General features: G+C 32.2%; 2 protein-coding genes across 2 annotated transcripts; both read right to left on the reverse strand.

Moving 5' to 3' along the window:
• Positions 1–6306: 6306 nt before the first annotated feature.
• LOC141620081 (protein FAR-RED IMPAIRED RESPONSE 1-like) lies at positions 6307–7935 on the reverse strand. The gene is made up of 3 exons (XM_074437044.1): positions 7341–7935; positions 6520–7100; positions 6307–6372 (listed from the first exon to the last, which is right to left on the reverse strand). Exons 1-3 carry the CDS (start codon positions 7933–7935, stop codon positions 6307–6309), a joined length of 1242 nt encoding a protein of 413 aa, XP_074293145.1.
• Positions 7936–7990: 55 nt separating this feature from the next.
• LOC141620082 (protein FAR1-RELATED SEQUENCE 5-like) lies at positions 7991–10136 on the reverse strand. The gene is made up of 3 exons (XM_074437045.1): positions 10103–10136; positions 8867–9336; positions 7991–8491 (listed from the first exon to the last, which is right to left on the reverse strand). The coding sequence occupies exons 1-3, from the start codon at positions 10134–10136 to the stop codon at positions 7991–7993; spliced, it is 1005 nt and encodes a 334-aa protein (XP_074293146.1).
• Between the last annotated feature and the right edge of the window lie 8385 nt (positions 10137–18521).

Raw genomic sequence — 18521 nt, forward strand, 5'->3', positions numbered from 1 at the left:
TTTCATAAAAGATAGCTAAAGTTTTAGTGGCAGTGAAATAAAGTTTCATAAAAGATAGTTAAAGTTTACTGACAGTGGGATGCTTTTTTTCTAATATAGGGTAGTTAAAGTTTACTGACAGTGGGATGCCTATCCTCTGTAAAATAAAGTTTCATAAAACATAGTTAAAGTTTTAGTGACAGTGAAATAAAGTTTCATAAAAGATAGTTAAATTTTACTGACAGTGGGATGCCTTTTTTCTAATATAGGGTAGTTAAAGTTATGTTGGTTGTGAAATAAAGTTTCATGAAACATAATTAAAGTTTGATTGACAATGAAATATAGTTGCAGAAAACATAGTTAAAGTTTTACTGATAGTGGGATGTTTTTTTTTTTAATTTAGGTTCTGCATGAGCTCTACTTAAAGATGCAGCGGAACGCAATTGTCTTCCATGCGTGGTACTCAGATGCAACATCAAAGATCGAACGTCTAACAACTCCGCATATTGACCCAACTGATTACGTTCCTTCACAGTCTACACAAGCATTCTTTGAATCTGATGTGCTTCATCGATATGTGGTCAAGTAATCGATATAAACCCGAATGAAAGATTCTGTGGATAAAGCACCTGTTTTTCATGAAGCTTCGACGAGTACCCCAATTCGTCCTGAGGATGACCTACATTCTAGTTTGCAGCAAATTACTGGCGTTTTACGTGATCTAGCGGGTGATACAGATAACAAAGAAAGTGATGGCTTGGAGGTTCATGGATCTGCTGACGAGGTACATGTAGACTGCTCCACTCAATATTTGGACGATATAGCTATTTCTACACCCGCTGTAAATAATCAGAGTGTATGTGAGCTGCGGGGGGGAGAGGCTGTTATGGAAGTAGATCATGTGGAAGCTGATGATGTTGCAGCAAAGGCACCGGAAGGGTCTATTACCCAAATGATTGGGTCCGCTCAGGTTTATTCTACTGCTGAAATTAATGTCGTTTTACAAGAGGTGCGAGAGTCAGAGATTGAGTTTGAGGCGATGTTCGGAGGGGGTACTTTGGAAGCGTCTGACGAGATAAATAAAGAACCTCGTTCAACTTACGTTCCACATATTGAGGGTGTACACCATCCCTTTTTATTTCATTCAAAAACCCATCTGTCGTGCATGGCTGTTGCCCCTGAGAACCTCGGGTGCTCTTTTGACTGTGGGGCACCCGATTCGGAGCAGTTAATTGTCTCTAATTTCTTGAGCTGCCACAAGAGACTGTTCACATCCGTTTTTAGCTGGCGGAAGGATGTAATGGATTACATCTTTAATAAAGCAAACAGCTATAGCAAAACGTAAGTAAACTAGGAAATCTAGAAATTAGTTGAAATTATATTAATTGGAAATTTACTTCATCCATTATAGATAATGCATTTAACATTTGAACATCCTTATTGCATTTCTGAATTAGGGAATCAATTGTATCATTCACCGACGTATACAGCATTCCACGGGATGACATTGTGTCGTTAGAACCTGGGATTCAGATCCTCAACAGTGTCATCGATTGTTGGTCTATACTACTCAACTACATCAGAAATCAGAACACTGCACCAGTCCCAACTTCCCGTTGTTGGTTTGGTCTTAGTCACAATGTATGTGCCGTGAGTTTTTCAGCCATTTATTTTTTATCAAATTATTGAAACTGTGACTTATACCCTATGCTTGGTCAGGATCCTGCGGTCAAAATTTGGTATGCCCAAAAAAAAGGGGAAGTGTTGGACCTTAGTGAAGAGATTTTCAATGCGTGGGACATGTGGGAGAAAGATTGTCCAACTCCCTTTCATATTGACTCTGATTTGGTATGTGTAACCTTATAGCATCTTTCATGTCGTTTTAGCTCATTTAATCTGTTTTCAGGCCTTGATTGAATAGGTTTTGACTGCCTCTATTTTTTTGATTCCAGGTCTTTATTCCTGTTTTAGCTGGTGACCATTATTGTTGCGTATGTATAAATTTCCCAGCGGAGCAGGTTGAATACCTTGACAATCATTCATATGGCGAGGATTTTGACATTCTGCCTTATGCAGGCGTTGCACGCATCTGTGTGAGTAAACTACCCTTAACTAATGTGTTAGTTCACTGTTTGTGAAACTTTATTTTTTCTGAAACTTTTTTTGAATATTAAACTTTGTATTTTTAACTTTAAGCGTCCACAATGAAACTGTAATTCACTAACTTCCGCACTTTATATAGTCTGGAACTAACTCACTCACTGCAATCATTAATTTTGTAAACTTTAAGCCTCTTTTTGGAAACTTTTATTTTGAAACGTTAAGCCAAATTATTGAAACTTTAACCCAAATTATTGAAACTTCAAACCTCTTTTACTTTTATTCTTTGAAACTTTAAGCATGCTTTTTGAAACTTTAAGCCAAATTACTGAAACTTTAACCCTCTTTTATTATTGAAACATTAATCCTCATATTTGAAACTTTAAGCCAAATAATTGAAACTCCAAGCGTCTTTTTGGAAACTTTTAGCCAAATTATTGAAACTTGAACCTCTTTTATTTTTGAAACTTTAAGCCTCTATTTGGAAACTTTAAGACACATTTTTGAAACTTTATTTTTAAAACATTAATCCTCATATTTAAAACTGAGATTAGAAGCCTGTATCTGAAACTTTATTTCACAGCTGATGATATCCAATTAACTTTTCATATGTTGAACTGTCAATTCAACTGTCTGATTTGAACCATATTGGAATCACTTACAGGTTAATGAAATGGGCAAGTACATGCTTTCCAAAGGGTTAAGCAAAGGTTCTATGGTTAGCGAGTTTAAGTTCGTGAATGTTAACTTCAGATGGCAAGGTTTAGGCTACTCAGCTAACGATTGCGGTACATATACAATGATTCACATGCTTCTGTATACTGGGGTTGCATTTGATTGCGGGTTAGGCACCATGGATGCTATGAATTTGTGCAGAGCTGAAATTGCCGCGACACTAGTTCTAAGTGACATTAACCTCTCAAGACAAAAAGTGTTAGACGCGGTGAAGTCCTTTAAAGAGTACAAAGCTCTTGCGTGTTCAAGTGGGACACGGGAGGATTCCTTCAAAACACCTCCTCAACCAAACCCCGAAAAGAAATTTCGATTCTCATGTTGTGAATGAAACCGCTAAACGCTCCCGGTTTAGTAGATCTGATTCAAATACCCCTGCAGTTAACTCCTCCGTTGCTCCTTCATCTTCTAGTGCACAACTATCTGCTATTAGGAGCCGTCCTCGTGGGAAGGGAGATGGTCTTGGTTGCTCCCTTGACTACGATGTTGCCGATTTAGGATTGCTTGTGATTTCCAAGACTCTAAGGAGCAACCAATTAATACTCAAGGATGTGCCCAATTTAAGGAAGAACGTTGCGGACTACTGCTTCCTTGACGACCACACAATGGACCCTAGGTACGTTCATGTTCTATGTCTACTCAAAATGATTTTCTTGAATTCATAAGGGTCATAGGTAAACTGATATATTCGCCTTACAGGGAACACCTTGCGGATTACGGAACCAACGCCATGCTTTGTAGGGATGATATAATGTCAATGCTACCGGAATCAAAAATGTCCACAAGAGTGATTGAATGCTGGTCCAAGTTGTTAAATCGGATAGAGACAGAGGAAAATAAGGTCGCAAGGATGGCTTTCTTCGGATTACGCCATACGGTATGCATCTAATATCTACCCTTGAAACAAAAGTACAATGTTGGAGATAATATGGCTTCATCATAAACTTCTTTTGTAGGATGTGTTAATGAGACTGTTAGATTGTCAAGATCAGGGCACACCTTATGATACCCACTATGATACACTTTTCCATGTTTGGGACCTGTTCATAAAGAGCTGTGGGAGGACGTTCAACTTGAATGCAGACTACCTTTTCATACCGGTTAATGTTGATGATTATTTTGCTTGCATTTGTATCAACTTCATCTCAGAGACAGTGGATGTGCTTGATCATCAGTTTCATATTGACAGTGACACCTCTGAGATATTCAGAGTGTCTCGTATAATTGTAAGTCTGAATTTCCTAATTTCGCAATACTTTTGAAACTTTAATCATCCTCTTTGAAACTTTAAGCAATAATTTTGAAACTTTAATCACTAAAATATCAGCATACAGTTTGAAATTTTAAGGCTAATTTTTGCAACTTTTATCATTACTTTTGACACTCTATTTTCGAAACTTTAGGCCTCATTATTTCTCACATTTGATGCTACTTAGTTTGATATTAATTTAATTATGCCCCGTATAATTGTGCTTGACAATCAGTTTCATTCTTTGACTTGTAGTCTGGTGCATTGAGCGACTTTTTGGAATCAAGAACCGTTGGTAGAGCACATGATGTTGCAACGTTCCCCCACCGACAGATTAAATTTCCATGGCAGTCCTCAAAACGAAATTTACTAGAGTCTGGTATATTCACCATGATGCATATGCTATTCTACGAGGGTGCAACGTTCGATCACGAAGACCTAGTGAGGAAGGTAAATCGGCGTTACTTGGTCATACAACTGGCAGCAACCCTTGTCCTAGCTGATATGAACAAAATACGAAAGGAAGTTTTGGACAACGTGAAATCATTTGTGGCTCGGAAAGAAGACTTATGGAAAATTGTATACGCTAGGCGCAAAATCGCTAAGATTTTGCCTAAACAATAAGTAGAAGTAAAACGTTACGAATGATGTATTATTACTGGTGACTTTATGGTTTGGAATATTAGTACTGGTTACTTGATGGTTTTGAATATTTTGAATGCTGAGGCATGTGATCAGTGGCATATTTCAACCTGCCCCGTTTTTTGAATATTAAACTTTGTATTTTTAACTTTAAGCGTCCACAATGAAACTGTAATTCACTAACTTCCGCACTTTATATAGTCTGGAACTAACTCACTCACTGCAACCATTAATTTTGTAAACTTTAAGCCTCTTTTTGGAAACTTTTATTTTGAAACGTTAAGCCAAATTATTGAAACTTTAACCCAAATTATTGAAACTTCAAACCTCTTTTACTTTTGTTACTTTACGACTCATTTTTGAAACTTTAAGCCAACTTTCTGAAACTTTAATTTTGAAACTTTAAGCATGCTTTTTGAAACTTTAAGCCAAATTACTGAAACTTTAACCCTCTTTTATTATTGAAACATTAATCCTCATATTTGAAACTTTAAGCCAAATAATTGAAACTTCAAGCGTCTTTTTGGAAACTTTTAGCCAAATTATTGAAACTTGAACCTCTTTTATTTTTGAAACTTTAAGCCTCTATTTGGAAACTTTAAGACACATTTTTGAAACTTTATTTTTAAAACATTAATCCTCATATTTAAAACTGAGATTACATTTTCGAAACTTTAAGCCAAATTATTGAAACTTTAAGCCAAATTATTGAAACTTCAAGCCTCCTTTATTTTTAAAACTTTACGACTCATTTTTGAAACTTTAAGCCAAATTTCTGAAACTTTAATTTCGAAACTTTAAGCATGTTTTTTGAAACTTTAAGCCAAATTATTGAAACTTTAACCCTCCTTTATTATTGAAAAATTAAACCTCATATTTGAAACTTTAAGCCAAATAATTGAAACTTTAAGCGTCTTTTTGGAAACTTTTAGCCAAATTATTGGAACTTTAACCTGCCCCATTCTCAACTTTAAGGCTAATTTTCAAAACTCCAACCTTTCATTTTCGAAACTTTAATTTCGAATCTGGAAATTTTATTTTCACCACTTTAAGACTTATTTGCAAAACTCCAAGCTTTCATTTCCGAAACTTTAATTTCGAAACTGGAACTTTTATTTTTGAAACTTTGAGCATCTTTTTGGAAACTTTAAGCCTCTAATTTAAAACTTTAAGTTTATGTCGCACAAAAAAATTTAAAACTCATTGCAACTTAAGCTTACATTATTGGAACTTTATCACTCATTTGTGAAACTTTAAGCCAACTAATTGAAACTTTAAGTTTGAAACATAAAACACATGTTTCAAACTTTAAGACTCTTTTCTGAAATTTTAACACCGTTTCTTGAAACTTTAAGTTTGAAACATGAAACTTAAGCTTACATTATTGGAACATTATAACTCCTCTTTTTTGAAACTTTAAGACTCTTTTCTGAAATTTTAACACCGATTCTTGAAACTTCAAACTTACAATTTTGAAACTTTAAAACTCATGTTTCAAACTTTAAGCCTAATTTTTGAAACTTTAATTACGAAACTTTAATTCACAATTTCCAAAAGATCCAAAACAACTGTAACGTTAATAAGCAAGCATCTAAAGTTCTATTTCATATCTCTGGTAGTCTCTTGTCAAAAGTTAACACCAAAAAACATCCAATTGTTTTTACAGTAAACTTAAAAATGCAAAACATACAAAGAAATAGCTTGCTATTTGAAACAAAAAACATCTAATCGTCTGACACAACCTATTCTTCATCCTCCTCTTCTTCTTCTTCCTCCTCTTCCTCTTCTTCTTCTTCTTCTTCTTCACTTGACTCTACCAATGCTGGTGGACGCTCTGCAAACGGGTTAGGGCAGTTCCTCTTGTCGTGGTGTGCCATTTGTTTGCAATTTTTGCACATACGTTTCGGCTTACTTGCAATTGCAATAGCTTTCGACTTACTAGATACAATCCTTTTCCCACTTCCCTTATTTTTCGAAATTTTAGGTGGCGGTATGGTGATCTCCTTACTTGCCTTACAACCAAGTAGCTTTTCCAATTCTTCTTCTTTACTCAATTCCTCACTTGACGGACATAGCTTTTCCTTGAACTCTCTTATTAAATTGGTAAGGTTCTGAATATCCTCCTTCTCCTTCCCACCAAGAATTCCAATTGTCTCGTGAACTTCCGACCACAATTTTGTCATCTCAAGTTGTTTTGTGTCTATGCTATCCACATCAACAAATTCCGGTCCATGAAAACTGCACTCAATTCCCCGATATGCATCCTTTGTCCACCTTCTAGCAACTCCACATTCCGGCAATTTTTTAACACCATTACCACAGTAGATCCAAATTACATGACTACATAGGAGTCCCTTTCGCTCAAATAGTCTGCAACTACAGCTCGCCTGCAAGGTACCTGTGGCATCCATTAAAAACTGGAAATAAAACTTTTATTGTGACGGTTGGTAACTTTAATAGAATTTCCTTAAACTTTAAATCAGCCATCATGGAACTTTGCAAACGTAATGATTCATTACTGAATCTCGTAACTTTAACTTGATTATATGAAACGTTGTAACAGACAAAGCAAAACTTAATGACATTCAGACCTAATTTGCAGGAAAAAACAAATAAAAAAAAACAGCGAGTTTCATACCTGGGTTGAACTTAACTTCAAAATTACGATTCCTCCCCGAGTCCTGCACGGTGCTCACCTCTATGTTATCCAATACAATTAAACCCTTGCAACTAAATGTATTAGTGGAGTACTTCAGCTCATGTTGAAACTCCTCAAACATGTTGTGTGTGTAAACCCTAGCCGCATCACTCTCTAATGCCATCTTACTCGACAACTTAGGGTTTGATTGCCGGTTTTCGTTGTCAAGTCTCTTCTGATTGTGCCTCTGTTGCTCCATAGCACTTTCAAAACGCATCAGAAACTCAACCAAAGTACCAGATTTGTGCTCAAACCTCTTAAAAAACCTATTCTCACTCTCCGACCTCTGAGTAGTCCTCATTATAGCACCCATTTTCAAGTCTTTACAATGGGCCATCACCCACTGCCTCCTTTTAGAGTAACATTCAGTAAACCACTCAACGTCACCAACATCGTGTTGGGCCATAATTTCCAACCATTTACCATCAAACTCATCCGCATCAAGATCCTCGTCCCATATAATAGAATTTAATTTCTTCAAGAAATCTTGGTAATCGTGTCTTGTACTTCCATACTTAATAGGCACCTTATTCATAATATGCCACATACAAAACCGATGTCTTGCAGTCTTAAAAACAAGGGGGAAAGATTTAATAATTCCCCGGGTCCTGATCTGTTATTATATATTCCGGTTCCTTACCCCCCATTGCAATGAGAAACCTTTCAAAAACCCACTTGAATGATTCATGATTTTCCTTAGCAATAATTGCACAACAAAAGGTAACTGATCGTTTGTGGTTGTCAACCCCAGTGAATGGGGTGAAAACCATCGAGTACTTGTTGGTAGAGTAAGTCGGGTCGTAAGAAACGGCTTCACCAAAGGCAGCATAGTTCCTCCTAGCAATATTATCTGCCCAAATTGCCCTCCGTAGACTGCCATCTCCGTCAACGTCATAGTCGAAGTAGAAACCTGGTTGAGTCTCTGCCAAGCTCTTGAAACGATCAATAAAAAGTTGTCCGTCTCTTTCATGAATAAAACACTTAATGTCTCTCTTAAAATTCTTGAAGTCGTTCAAACTAGCTCCAATATTCTCGAACCCCTTAACAAGTTCCTTACACATTCTGTAAGTCCTTGTTGGACCTATATTCAGCTGCCACAAAAAAAAAAAAAAAACAATCAAACAAACTGTTACTACAACTGATCAATTCTTTACTCTGTTATGCCCTATTCCAAATTGAAAACTTCAAGCATTCTGTCTGAAACTTTAATTCACTAGTTTCAACACTTTGACAGCAGACCAAATTCTTATATCCAGTTTCATATTTTATACCATTAATAGCCACATTTTTTTCATATATCCTGAAACTTCTTTTCAATGGTAACTTCATGTTATTTGAACACCACAGTTTCAAACTTTAATTCAAATGTTACAACACTTTAACTAGGAATTCTAAACCTTTATCTAGAAAAATAACAACTCCAAACTCAAATAATTAACTCGACTTAATAATGTCTGTTCACTCACCCTTGAATTTGCGATGATCATTCCCATATGATACTTTGAAATATTTCTTGATAACTTCTGAAATTCTCTATCTCTCACAGATACAAGCTCATGATTATGTTCCGCGTCAAACCTATCTACTACTAAGAGCCCGTTCTTCAAAAATAACCTCACCCTAGCCTTGCACCCCACCCTCTTTAACTTAGCTTTTCTTTCCTGCTTTTCTCCATCAACCTCTTTACACATGCTCTCCTTATTTGTCTTAGTAAAACCTTCACGGTTACACACCAAAAGCTTCGATTTTATAGTGCCATCACGCCACTTCTTTGTTGTGTACTTACGCACATCAAACCCAATACCAAGCGCGTAAACCTTATAAAAAGTGATAGCCTCCTCCATGTCCCCGAATTGCATACCGACATACGGTGTAAATATATCTTCCACTTGACGACACAATTCCTCCTCGCATTCGGGTGTTGGTAAGTCATCACCTTTAACAAAAAGAAGCAAGTATAAAATTACCGACTAACGTGTTAAACTGATTGCTTAAAATCCCAAATTTAAAGTGCTAAACTCATTACTTAAAGTTCCGAAACAGATCCTTAAAGTTTTCAGTTTGAAGGCTTAGCGTTTCATAATCAATGCTTAAAGTTTTCAGTTTGAAGGCTTAACGTGTTAAATCGATTGCTTAAAATTCCAAATTTAAAATGCTAAACTCATTACTTAAAGTTCAAAAGATGCTTAAAGTTTCATAATCGATGCTTAAAGTTTTCAGTTTGAAGGCTTAGCGTTCGCAACGGATGCTTAGAGTTTACGTTAGAAGGATAGCCACCTTCATGTTAATCTTCATGTCATGCACATTAACATTGTTAATCTTCATGTCACGCATAAGTTTAAGCAAGTAGAAAAAAAACGCAGCAAAAACATGAGCAAAAGGAATTCGATGACTGCAAATAAGATGACTGCAAAAAAAAAACGCAGCAAAAACGCACATTAACATTGTTAATCTTCATGTCATGCTTAAAGGAATTCGATGACTGCAAATAAGAGCGCAAAACCAAGATGAAAAAAAAAAAGAAGATTACAGTTAAGCAAGTAGAAAATAAAAAACACACAGCAAAAAACATAAGCAAAACAAATAAAGGATTACAATGACTGTAAATAAGAGCAAAAAAAAAACCACTGAAAAAGAAACAGAGCCAACACAAAAAAAGAATGAATTGGTAACCTAACAAGAAACAAAGGAGAGCAACTTACCATTCTCAACCGGTACAATTTCCATTTCAGCCATGATAAAAGCAAAATAACGCGCTTGAGAATGAAAAATAAGGATTTCGTAATGAACGTAGGTTACCAATCGTTTTTTCTGTTTAAGCAAGTAGAATGGATGAAGATGGAAATAAGGAGGAAGAAGAATAGTTTGTATAAATTGAACGTGATATTATGGAAAAAAGGAAGGAGGAGGGATTAAACAGTGTTTATGATTGCAAGGTAATCAGCATCGATATGATAAAAAGTGTACTTATTTCATTAACTATTTTTTTTTCCTTTTTTTGTTTCCAACTAACCCCTAATAATCTCATCCATTGATTTCCTCTCATCCAATGGCTAATATTAGGACTTAGGGACTTCCATATTATGATGGACTCATTTGAACCCCTCTCTATATATATATATATATATATATATATATATATATATATATATATATATATATATATATATATATATATATATATATATTAATAAAGAAAGCTTTTTTCGAGTGATTATAGAGACCCCAACTTTTACGAACTACTAAGAATTAATTAAATTAAAATTACATTAATCTAGATAAACTTTTGAAGTTCCAGCCATGTTAGGACTTATTAGAAGTTTTAGATTAGATTAGCGCCACTTAACTACCAGAACAAATATACTAACGTAAGAATTCTAGCTCATGTAAAGATCAAGTCCTTATAAATATGAAGTCTTTCTGATATTCGCAACTCAAATTTCTATTTTTTTACCAAAAGGCCATAAATCATATGCATTGCATCATAGCGTGATTTTTTTGTTTTTGTTTGGCTTAGAGAATCTAGATATCTACATTTATGTTTGTGATAATTGATATTTATATTAATATTATTGATTGATTGTGTATTTTTCTTCTTACGTATAGTTTTGTGCATACAATTGACGCTTATTCTTTTTCGTCGCAGGTTACACAAAGCTCAAATTTTACGGTACATGATCATCTATATACGCAGTAAGAACTATTTTTGATCATTATATCTATATATTATGCATTGTATTTAGCATTAATAATATATATCACGGGGTTTTATGGAGTTTTTATCATTTGTTTTTGTTTAAATCGTTGAATTTAATTATTGTTATGTATGTTTTGTTTTACATATTTTTTTTGGTTCTAAAGAATCACGTACTTGGTCGCATTACAATAGAAAGGAGGAGAGGGAAAATTCGAACCTGTGACCTATTGTCCACAATACCTCTGTCTAACATATGTCATCTCGATATCATATTCCAGATTGTAAAAAATAGTTTAACAAACTTTAGTGAGTTTTGAATTAATTTTAAGGGTTGTTGAGATTGGAGATGTTTTAATTTGTGTGTAACTTTCTAACCTCGAGAAATTTTAATTCATAGTAGATAATTAGAACTTTGGCACAATACATTGTTTTTCAATTTTTTTTCCCAATTATCTATTTAGTTACCTAATACATATTATAAAAAAAGTTAACCGATCCCATATTTTCGACAATAAGTTGGTGTATGCTGTGCTTGAGTGAGGTCGGGTTCATGCGCTATTTATTATTGACATCATATCGAATAACAAACAATAAGCACCATGTATATGAAGTTCATGCGGTATTAACCTAAGAGTATAACAAGTTAACAGCAACCATGTATACGAAGTTTGATATGATGTCAAATTGTATACAAAGTTTATGCGCTATTAACCTCTAAATTAGTTAATTTTTATTCTTTACGTACTATAACTTAATGCTTTGGGAGACTATATATCAACATTATTCTGAATAACTTTTTCGCGCATGACACTACGTAATGAGTTCCGCATATTGCAAATATATTAATTATAAAAGCTTTTATAAATATTTTTATCTTTTGTCTTTTTCGTATCAACTTAATAAAAAATATATCAAGCATAATGATTTACTTGGCCAATAATTAATGTTATACGATCGCATCTCATTGAAGTGGTAAAAATTCTCCTGAGGACGATGAGCCCAATCAACCAATTCAAGTGACCATGTCGTGAAAAGAAGGTTAGAGAGTGTTATAGTTCAAGGCCTAGAGAGCAAACAACGTCTAGGAAATTCCGTTTAAGAATTCGAATAAGCCTTCTAAACATCCTTTAAAATTAAAGTTTAATCAAAGTATACTCCAGCTATCTGTGATTATATGTCGTATTATACGACTAATTTTTTGAGGAACATTATAAAAGTAAGAGTATAATATATTACCTCTTTTTCTTCGTTCCAATCATTTGTTTATTTTTAATAAAATATATTTTATAAAGAATAAAAAGGTAGATAAATAAGTGGAATAAAGAGAGTAATAAGTTTAGCTATCAAACTCTAATCTACTTATGGCTACGTAGTGTATATGACTTCTATTTTGAAACAATGGTATTATGAATTTGATTGGTTATATTACAAAGCAATATAGAGTATAACTTCATATACAATTTGACATCATATCGAACAACAAACAATTAAGCCCGTGCAAATTTTAAGAGATTTTGATGACAAGTGGGTTAAATTGAATTTGGAGAAACAAGTTACCTATCAAAGGCATTCCTAAAATAGAAAGATAAATAATTGATTGAGACACCCAAAATGAAATAGGTAAACAATTGATTGGGACAGAGGGAATAATTACAATAATACTATAGCCTATTGTTTTTGCGAGTGCCAAATGAGTGTATAATATAGTTCTTCGGGAGCGTTTTGAAATGTTTATTATATATATTGAATATATTATATGGTTTTTGTAATGTAATTAATTCACTCTTATTCGTTGAAATTGTTACCTTGGTAAAAAAAATGAGAAAAAAAAATTAAAACATGTAATAATTTTAGTACTAAGAGTGATTGTGTGTATTTATGTAAGAAAAAAATATTCAAATTATTTTTTATAAGAATTTTAACTTATACGAGCTAACATTTTTCAGTTACTACATTTTACACCTTAGAATATTACAAATGGCCCGTGCGTTGCACGGGCATTAAATCTAGTATATTATTAAAGGAAGCTTTTTCCGAGTCATATTAGAGTCTCCAACTTCCGCGAACTACCTAATGTATTAAAATAAATTATTAAGTATAGAAAATTCAATAAAAAAAATATTAGATAGACTATCACCGCATAAGAAATTGACTACTACTACTACAGTTCTATGAATAAATAAAAAAATTAGATAGACTATCGATCACATTAGAAAATTGAGTACTACTACAATTCTAAGATGAACATATTAGAAATTGTAAAGAATGGTGAAATTGCCTAATAGAAGCTAAAGGCAACTACAACACTATACGGCCTATAATAAGATTAGTAAATGAATAACAATTTCGATACAACTACAAGACTAATTCCAATACAACACTACACATTGTATAAATATTTCAGCTTTTCATCTTGGATATCCATCACTATTATTCCCTCATTGATGAATGTTTTTCTTTTAATTGTGTTTGTGTTTGTTCATTTGGATTCATATGTGAAATAAGTTTATTTCCAAGAGTATTAGAGTAATGACTATACTTATTTTTACTGACATATGTTTATGTATAATGCAGTTTAATGATAAATTTTGCGACGGAGAACATATTGAAGATCACAATATCACATATGCATGGAGTACATATTTTACGTATTGAAGATCACACTATTACATATGCATGGAGTACATATTTGACGTCAGTTTATTGATATATTTTGCGACGGAGAACATATTGAAGATCACAATATCACATATAGAGTACATATTTAACAATAATGTACCAAAAAAAAACATATAGAGTACATATTTGACGTTAATAAAGGCCGAAGAGATCAGAGACGGGAATACAAATACTTGTATAAGAAGGTATTGCATAAATTAATTGTAAAACAAGTTTTTTAATTATGATTTTTACCACTAATATGGTTATATTTGAATTTGTTTTACACTATTTTTTTTTTTTTTGTCAAACTGCCTTACAAAAGACAAACTTAATGATGAATTAATAAGGTAAGTATAATAGTTATATCTGCAAGTCGTTAGCTTAGTTAAATGTGTATATTCGTGTTTGTACTCGATTTTATTATGATGATAGAAATTTATTAACACAAATTTTATCACGTGAAATTTGCAGAAGAGGATCTTGATGTACATAGGACTATGAGAGGATCTATTCATCATTTCATCCATATAGTAATTCACATAATACTTTAATAATTGGACTAATTCTTTGACTATCTCAACTTTTTTTTAGCATGGGATACAACAATTAAAATAATTAAAATAGGTTTTATTAAATGTATGGTAAAAATTGTGTAAGAGGATACGGAATGTCGATTCGTAATATAATATCATAAAATACATGTTTATAAATAAATGTTTACATGCGAACATAACCAAGTCGATAATTAATGACAAAAGGATGCCTAAAGAGATTGTCTTTTAACACACTCATTAGTCATTATGTCGTATTGTTATTGACTTTGTAAACTATGAGTTTTTGGATTCGTTAATTAGTTTATTTCAACTTTTTGAATCGCCTAAACTAAAAGTCGGTATTTGATTAAGCTCATATATAGAAAGTGAAAACAGAAGTGTGTACAAACTGAGTTGTAAATGCTCCCTCCAATTTCCTAATATCTTCCTCTTTTTTTTAGGCACAAAAAATAAGAAAGGGGAAGAAAGAGGACTAAAGTAATGGTAAATATTGTAAATTGTAAAGATTATAGGGGAAAGAAAATAATAAAGAATGAATAATGAATAAAAGAATGGATAAAGTAGTGGGAGTGGTTGCTTTTAATGAGAGAAAAAATAATAAAATAATGAATGAAACTTACCAAAAAAGGAAAGAGGGAAGATATAATATAATGACGTTAAATTAGTTGGATTGACATTCATATTTTACATTCATATCAACTTCTAATTAAGCTTTGTTTGATACTAAGCATGTGTAATGCAAAAGTCATGAGCTTCTCCAGGGGTATTTATTAAAGTTTGTCATCAACAACTTGCAAACAATATAGAAGAATTCCAATGTTAATGAAGTATGATACAAATAGTTCACGTGCTTTATAATTCTCAGAGTTTCATATAATCAATATAGTAACTTTTAGAATATAATTAAAATCGTTTCAAAAGATCCAAAGAAGTTGCATTAGTAACACTTTAAAACGTGCAAAGCAAATTACAAAAGATATAGTTTGAGACTTACTTTGAATTATTATTCGTACCATATTTGAGACTCTTATAGAGAATTTTAAATAGAATTAAGTTAAGCAATTCTGCTAGAAGAGTTGTAGTCCAGGAAATCTAATTAATTATTAATTATTAATAATTAATAAAGTTAATTGTGTTGAGAGGGTTCTGAGTATAGTTATAAGAGTAGTAGTTGTCTTTGACTCTCTTTTCCACGTATTTATGTAGGACATTTGACATGGGATGAGAGTTCGAGTATAGATAAACTATCAATAATGTAGGTGTAGGTGTTGGCTAATATTTGAGCGATAATGTTGGTTTGTTTTAGTTTAGAGATGTTTACATTGTTTTAAATTTGGAGTCAGTCTCGTGTAAAAAGGCCTTAATGTCCTTACTATGGAAACCAATTATTGGAGGAGGTTATTTTAGTTTTGAATCAACTGGAAAAAAAAAAAGATACTTACATCTACATAGACATAATATAATATCTTAACTTTATATTTACTATGGAGTATAAATTACAAATTAAATTACAAATCATAAATTATAGTTAGATATTTGACTTGGGTTGCGCTATGGATAAGAGGTCTCTACCTTTAAGATTAAATTTAACGTTATTATCGTTCTATAAATTTGAACTCCAAGTTTTAGGTTAACTTAGGTCATCCAATTTTTCTAAGTTAAGCTCCTATAGGTTCAAGTCAGCTCATATAAGTCCAATTCAGCTCCTATAAGTTCAAGTCAGCTCTTATAAGTTCAATACAGCTTTTATATGTTCAGTTCAGCAAAATTAAGTGCATGAAAAAGAACTGGACCTTAGAGTATTATTACATTATAATCATAGGATACTACAAATTGGCCCGGGCATCGCCCGGGCATTAAATCTAGTATATACTTAAAAGAGGAATTTTTCGAGCGATTTCATTGGTTCAAGTTTTGTGAATTATTTAAGGTAGTTTTGTGGATTATTTAAGTTATAAAATATTGAAATAAAATAAATATATTAGTACTTAATTGTAAACTATTTAAATATGTTAAAAGACTCCCATCTATGCTAAAATCGATCAATATTAAAGACTATAAAATATCATAAAGCTACATACTCCATAAAGCTACGTATTTAATTCAACTACCAAGACTATCTACTATATATAATCCTGCAAAGCCATCTATTACTCTATATTGAATCCTTCTAAAATTTTCATGCCAATATCCTTTATACTTATTTCCGTATTTTACATCCTATTAACTTAGTTATGCATGTTTCAGTGTATATTATTTGGTCTTATTTGAATTTTGTTTTGTGACTGTTATTATTGTTGCTTATATGTATTGAGTATTAACCACCCTATGTACTAAGCACATACCGAGTATTAATAAACGTATAGAAGTTATTTGAATTAGTACATTGATTAATATAATTAATTTTTTTTTTTTTGTATGTATTACGGAGTATCTAATTTTTGCTTTACTTCTATATAGGCCATGTAGGATCGAAGGATAGATCTTCAAACACGGCCCGGAAAGTGACTCCCCTAAGGCACAAGGCTTACTCCATCAGTTTCGGATGGAGAAGAGTTGCTTGCGTAAAATAAACCCCGCGGTAGCAAGAAAATCGGGGAAAGTATACAAAAAAAAGACATTCTTTTCTATTATATGAGTATTTTTTTCTTGCCTTCACCAATTCTCGGATACAAATTTTTATTTGGAAATAGAGCGCCATATGAGACATTGTTTTTGGTATACATTGTTTCTTTCACCAATTCTCATTTGATTTTCTTCAAAGTTAAAAGCTAAACCAAACATAACCACGTATTATATAATTCTTCTAATTACTGAGTAGATTTTGTTCTTAGTTCCCTGCATTATTGTTAGATTATATTTGTTTCTATACCATACTACTCCATAGTCTTTTGACTACTTTTTTCTGTAGTCCGTATCTATTCCTTTTGCCAAGGTTTAAGTTTAGAGTATGAAGTAAATTAGTTACCACGATAACTTACCATGTGTGATTTTTAGGTAACTTACCATGTGTGGTTTTTAGGTAGTGGAACATAAATTGATTTTATAATTTATATGCTTTACAAATTATCAAGTTGTTGATTTTTTTTTTCCGTTATGAATTATGATACTACTCGCTATTATGAGTTCATGATTTAGCAGGATTGTAAATTCACTTATAAGACCATCTTTATCCATGACCTACCCTAACCTATGTCACCAATAATAACATCTTGATAGACAGTTGAACTAGGACAATTGCATATTAAGAGGGACAATTGCATATTGTACATCAATTTATTAGGTATAATTAGCAAGTTATTTAATAATGTATGTTGAAACTAACAAAGGAGTATTATTTTTCTATTATATAAAATATCTGATGTAAAATTATCATGATACTTTTGTCGATAATATTGACATCATTGTCGTAATACAAATTTTGTGATATTATGAACCATATTATCTACCGACTCCATTAAACATTACTCATAATTGTGTTTATTTAATTTAATATATTAGAGTTCAAATTTTTTGAATTACTAAGCTAATTAAATAACGAGTTTAAAATAGATACTGAGTTAAAAATAAGATAAGATTACATTAAAAGTTAAAATTATTAATTGGTTTATGAATTGGACTACAACTTTATGATTTTAATACTTTTATTTATGAATCGGATTTAGTTTTCTACGTCATTTTAATTGGTAGATTAAAATTGGAAAATAAATTAATAAAATTGATATATATACATAATCTTATTGCGTGTTATTTTTTTTACCTAAGCTGATTGTTAATAGAAAAGAAACTTCATTATGAATCCTCTTTCCCAAAAAATAGCTGAGTTGTATAATAGTTTAGTATCTTTATTTTTATTTCTAATCGTAGTTAGTTAAGCATAATTTTTATTTTTATTTTCCTAAACTGTATTCCCTCATGGCTTTCTTGGGTAAAATTAGCTGAAAAGACAGCTGAAATCTGAAAAAGTACCTGAAAACTAAAAAAAACTGTTTACAAACTAACTGAAAATTTAACTTTTTTTTTGGTGAAATGATGTAAAATAATATAATAATTATTTGATATTATAGATTGAAGGGGTAAAATGGAAGATCAACTAGGATCAGGTACATAAAATCTCAAATGGTAGTACTCTGGGTAGCATTTCATTTCATGTACCTTATTTGGGCAAATAAGCTATTTGTCAAACACTTAAAAAAATATGCTACCTAA

This window comes from Silene latifolia, chromosome X (assembly GCF_048544455.1).
Source record: "Silene latifolia isolate original U9 population chromosome X, ASM4854445v1, whole genome shotgun sequence".
Classification (NCBI taxonomy): domain Eukaryota; kingdom Viridiplantae; phylum Streptophyta; class Magnoliopsida; order Caryophyllales; family Caryophyllaceae; genus Silene; species Silene latifolia.

What these genes read in the sequence shown, in the direction of transcription:
- LOC141620082 (XM_074437045.1), bottom strand. Translation starts at nt 10,136, where the DNA reads ATGGCTGAAATGGAAATTGTACCGGTTGAGAATG. An exon ending in AATTGTACCGGTTGAGAATG is followed by an intron (nt 9,337 to 10,102) that starts GTAAGTTGCTCT and finishes TTTTTGTTAAAG; the next exon opens with GTGATGACTTACCAACACCC. An exon ending in TGATCATCGCAAATTCAAGG is followed by an intron (nt 8,492 to 8,866) that starts GTGAGTGAACAG and finishes TTTTTGTGGCAG; the next exon opens with CTGAATATAGGTCCAACAAG.
- LOC141620081 (XM_074437044.1), bottom strand. Translation starts at nt 7,935, where the DNA reads ATGAATAAGGTGCCTATTAAGTATGGAAGTACAAGACACGATTACCAA. An exon ending in TGAAGTTAAGTTCAACCCAG is followed by an intron (nt 7,101 to 7,340) that starts GTATGAAACTCG and finishes TGGATGCCACAG; the next exon opens with GTACCTTGCAGGCGAGCTGT. An exon ending in CAGAGCGTCCACCAGCATTG is followed by an intron (nt 6,373 to 6,519) that starts GTAGAGTCAAGT and finishes TGCATTTTTAAG; the next exon opens with TTTACTGTAAAAACAATTGG.